This window comes from Babylonia areolata, chromosome 9, assembly GCF_041734735.1.
Source record: "Babylonia areolata isolate BAREFJ2019XMU chromosome 9, ASM4173473v1, whole genome shotgun sequence".
Taxonomy (NCBI): domain Eukaryota; kingdom Metazoa; phylum Mollusca; class Gastropoda; order Neogastropoda; family Buccinidae; genus Babylonia; species Babylonia areolata.
The window spans coordinates 41,641,454-41,646,547 of record NC_134884.1 but is presented as its reverse complement, the minus strand read 5'-3'; the positions used below and the strand labels follow the sequence as shown (position 1 = coordinate 41,646,547).

Below are 5,094 nucleotides of genomic sequence, written 5' to 3'. Positions count from 1 at the left end.
ATGAACCGAAGGACCACCATTCGGGAATTGTTGCTAATTATGGGGTGCCAGAAAAAAAACAAAAAAACAAGAAGACGAAAGGATTTTCATTCCCGGTCTCCTTATTTTACACATTATGTTTACTGAGTCCAAACGAAATCTCTCTCTCTCTCTCTCTCTCTCTCTCTCTGGTGTGTGAATGTGTGCGCGCGCCTCTCTCTGTGGTGTGTGAATGTGTGTGTGCGCGCGCACGTGTGTGTGTGCGCGCGCGCATGTGTGTGTACTTGAGCGCGCGCGCGCGTGCGCAGCTGTATGTGTGTGTGCGTGCGAGCGTGTGTGCGCGCGCGCGTGTGTGTGCACCTAACTCTTGGCCTCACAATTACTGTCTTAAAAACACCAGTTCCATTTCCACCGGATATCACCAATCACTTGGCCTCACTGCAATAGCCCTAAAACCACCAGTTCCATTTCCACCGCTCCACCCACCCCTTGGTGTTAAAAACGCCAGTTTCATTTTCATCGGGCACCTTTCCACCCATCTCTTGGTCTTAAGAACACCAGTTCCATTTCCACTGCTCCATCTATCTATTACAGCCCTGGAAAACACCAGTTCCATTTCTATCAGGCACCTATCCACCTACCTCTTGGCCTTGAAAACACCGCTTTCATTTCAATCGAGAACCTATCCATCTACCTATTGGTCTCATAACTATAGACTTAACTCTCTCCATACGAACGGCGAAAGAGACGACGTTAACAGCGTTTCAGCCCAATTACCATCATCAAAATATTGCAAGCGGAAGGCTCTTATACTGAACAGGTGAATGTTGACAAAGAATACCACAATTCTGACGACGGAAGCTAAAGGTTGGGTCATTCAGACACCCACTGGACATCCGAGGGGTCTGTGTACAGGAGAAGAGAGGACTGGCCGTACTGAGTGAGTTAAAAAGACCAGTTCTGTTTCTATTTGGCGCCTCTCCACCTAACACTTGGTCTTAAAAAACCCAGTTCCATTCCATCCGGCACCTGTGTCCACCTACCTCTTGGCCACAAATACACCAGTTCCATTTCCATCAGGTACACCTACCTCTTTGACTCACAACTACAGCCTTAAAAACACCATTTCCACTGCCCGATAAAACACCAGTTCCATTTCTATCGGGAACCTGTCCACCTACCTACTGGCCTCAGAACTGGAGCCTAAAAAACCCTAGTTCCATTTCCATTGGTCACGGGGCCACCTACCTCTTGGACTCACAAACAGAGCCTTAAAAACACCAGTTCCATTGTCCGATAAAACACCAGTTCCATTTCTATTGGGAACCTGTCCAACTACCCTCTTGGATTCACAAATACAGCCTTAAAACCCCCAGTTCCATTTCCCGGTTTACCTTCCTCTTGGACTCACAACTGGATCCTTAAAAACACCAGTTACCTTTCCATCGGGCATCTGTCCACCCACATCTTGGACTCACAACTACAGCCTTAACATCGGTCACCTCTCCACCTACCTCTTGCCCTCCTCCTGGGCCAGGTGGGCGGCGATGGTCTGCAGGCCGCTGCCCAAGGACCCGTGCAGGATGAGAGGCTTGCCAGGGTGCAATTCCAGCTCCTTCAGCACCGTCTCCAAAAACTTCGGGGCCTTGGGACAGGAGATCAGCAGCTGCTGCTGTTTGTGAGCATGCATCAGCAGCTCCTGGCACAGCACCGAGGGCAGGCCTGTTTGGGTTTGTTTTTTTTTGGGGGGAGGGGGGGTTGGGGGGGGAGTGTACAAGATACATTAATACTTAATAATCTCCAAAAAAGACATTGTTAACACTTTTACTGATAAAAAGGGTGACATCAATTTCAGTTTCAGTTTCTCAAGGAGGCGTCACTGCGTTCGGACAAATCCATACACGCTACACAACATCTCATAGGCAAATGCCTAACCCAACGCGCTAGTCAGCCTTGATTTCATGCTTATAATGATCATATTTGTGTACCTATCAAAGCGGATTTCTTCAAGAGAATCTTGCCAGAGGACAACACTCTCAATGCCACGGGTTGTTTTTCAGTGCGCCACGTGCATGCTGCACACCAGACCTCGGTTTATCGTCTCATCCGAATGTCTAGACGCTCAGTTTGATTTTCCAGTCAAACATGGGAGAAAGGGCGAGAACGCAATTCGAACCCACGAGAATGGATATCTGCCACCTTCAGAGAGTAAATGAGAGTATGGGTTCGAATCCCGATCTCGCCCTTTCTCCCACGTTTGACTGGAAAATCAAACTGAGTGTCCAGTCATTCAGATGAGACGAGAAAGCTCTGGCAAAATTTTGAAGAAGAAATACACTCTGACAGGTACACAAATGTATATGCATGCACTCAAGACTTGACTAAGCACGTTGGGTTATGTTGCTAGTCAGGCATCTGCCTAGCAGATGTGGTGCAGCGTGTATGGATCTGTCCGAGAAGCAGTGACGACTCCTTGAGAAACTGGGCGACATCAATAAAATGAAAAAGGCATTTTATCCACAGAACAAAACAAAGTTTGATCATTCAATAAAAACAAATTCAGGAGGGGGGGTTGTGGGGGGGGGGGGGGGAAGACAATTTGGCTTTTTTGCCATTACCTCTAAATGTTTTAAAATCTACTCTGATATATATATATATATATGGGTGTGTGTGTGTGTGTGTGTGTGTGTGTGTGTGTGTGTGCGTGTGTGTGAATGTGGGTGTGCGTGCGTACGTGTGTGTGTGTGTGTGTGTGTGTGTGTGTGTGTGTGTGTGTGTGTGTGTGTGTGTGACTGAGGCCTGACTGAATGACATATGCACGAATAATGGGACTGAATGACATAAACACGAATGATGAACGCATCTCAGTCAGGTCTACCCATGTAGGCAGCCTGTTGTGCCAGTATTCATGTCACACACAGGAAATGCAGTGCAGTGCACGCAGGAGCGATATCACGTGTTTCAAGGAGACGTTGATGTCCTTCCGTACAGGTTTATGTCTGGGCGCTTAGAGCTTGGTCTCCCACCGAGGATAGGCGCTGTTTTCGTGTCCATATCATCATCATCACAACGCTGATGTTGTCTTTGCTACAACTGAGATGGTTTCTGGTTTGGATCTTTCTTTGTTCAAGACGGATCCCAGGAAAGTGAGCTGTTAAACAGTTCATAGTTTCAGTCCTTGGACAGTTTTAATAGCAGGGAAGGTGATAGTGTGGCTGGCAATCAACTTAACCGCTTTGGTGTCGATAGACTTTTGCCTGAAGTTTTCCCCCCATTATGGCCCATAGTGCCTCCGGCCTCCTGCCCATGACATTGAAGTATTCTATTCTATTGTACATACCGGCGGCCAGGTAGGGGTCCACGACGGCCTGGCGCTCCACCATGCGCGACACGGCGGCCTTGAGCTTAGTCTCCACGGCGGCGCACATGGCCTTCACGTAGCTGGTCTGCTCGCCCTTCAGGGCCAGGTCCATGTCCGTCCAGGATGTGTTGAACTTGAGGATGCAGTCATTGGACACCAGGCGCTCCATGCGCGCCTGGATGTAGCAGAACCTCTCCTTGAGGTGCTGGGGGGTCTTGCCCTCCATGTCCTTGTCCGTGAATTGCCTGAAGGCAGCGTGGCCGTGGTCCTTGGGCAGGTTGGTGATGTTGCGACGCACCACCAGCACGTTGTCCAGCATGCTGGAGTGGTGGTCCAACGCTGTGGTCACCTCCTGCTGGAAACCTGGCGGTGTAAAACCAAGTCAAGTCTTTTTTTTACGAAGGCAACGGATAAGCATGTCTCACACACATATTCTACATATATTTCTGTTTAATAAGTACGATGTAATAATTAATTGCAATGTTTTTAAAAGTGAATATGTGAAATGCTTCTATTTGAGAACATATGTTTATTACTCTTGTTTCATCAAGTTATCCGCGTGTGTGGGGTGGGTGGGGGGGGGGGTGTGGGGTGTGCGGGTGTGTGCTGATTATCTGGTTGCAGGTTTTCCGCAATTCATCTTTATTCTTATTTAATCTATTATAATCAATGTGCAGTATAGTAGGCTATGTTTATAATTATATTCAAATAATTTTTCTTAATTCTTTCTGTTTTTACATTAAGAATACTAGTTATTACCTGCAGTGTGTGGATGTATGTATGAAACGATGTATGTGATATTTTTTACATTTGTATCTTCGTAATATTTGTAGGGGCTGTTGTTGGCTTTTACAGTTATGGTCCCCATGTTGTTTACTTGTCTATGTTGTGATAATGCACCTGACCAAATTTCTCCAGCTGGAGATAATAAAGTTATTCTTATCTTCTTATCTTATCTTATCTTATCTTATATATATATATATATATATAAATTCTTTTTTTTTTAAACTTTACATCTAACCTTCGTCTTAAAGAGATGGCTGATGGGGGAGGGGGCAGCTAGTGGGGTGGAAGTGGTGGTGGTATTAATACAGACAGAATGAAAATGAAAAACCAAAAGACAGTATGAAGGTAAAATTACGAGTTGGCGCTCATGTCCTCTCCACCCACTCTGCGCGCTCTCTCCCTCTCCCACCTCCCTCTCTCTTTCTCTCTCTCCCCACCCTTCCTTCAAATGATGAGCTCCCGATGAAATCCTGGGGTTGGAAGCGGGGTGGTCGAAAGAAAGGCAGACAGAAAACGAAAAGTCAATCTACAATACAGTGAGGAAAAAGTTATGAATGGACACTCGTATCCTCCCAACCACGCTCACTCACACAGACGTGCTCCAACACACACACACACACACACACACAAACGCGCACGCGCGCGCGCACACACACACACATACACTCATGCACGCACACACACACACACACACACATCTAGCGATGGCCTAGAGGTAACGCGTCCACCTAGGAAGCGAGAGAATCTAAGCGCGCTGGTTCGAATCACCTTGAGTGGTGGTCTGGACGCTAGTCAATCGGATGAGACGATAAACCGGGGTCTCGTGTGCAGGATGCACTTAGTGCACGTAAAAGAACCCACGGCAACAAAAGGGTTGTTCAAGGCAAAATTCTGTAGAAAAGTCCACTTCGATAGGAAAAACAAATAAAACTGCACGCAGGAAAAAATACAAAAAAATGGGTGGCGCT

At 46.9% G+C, this 5,094-nt stretch overlaps 1 protein-coding gene across 1 annotated transcript in view; it reads right to left on the bottom strand.

Moving 5' to 3' along the window:
* Positions 1-1,489: 1,489 nt before the first annotated feature.
* The window catches only part of LOC143285643 (uncharacterized), a 23,807-nt gene continuing 20,202 nt past the window's right edge, over positions 1,490-5,094 (bottom strand). The window contains exons 6-7 of the mRNA XM_076593039.1: positions 3,320-3,703; positions 1,490-1,701 (exon numbers count right to left, since the gene is read on the bottom strand). Coding sequence (XP_076449154.1) covers positions 1,490-1,701; positions 3,320-3,703 — 596 coding nt within the window. The remainder of the gene's footprint in view (positions 1,702-3,319; positions 3,704-5,094) is intronic.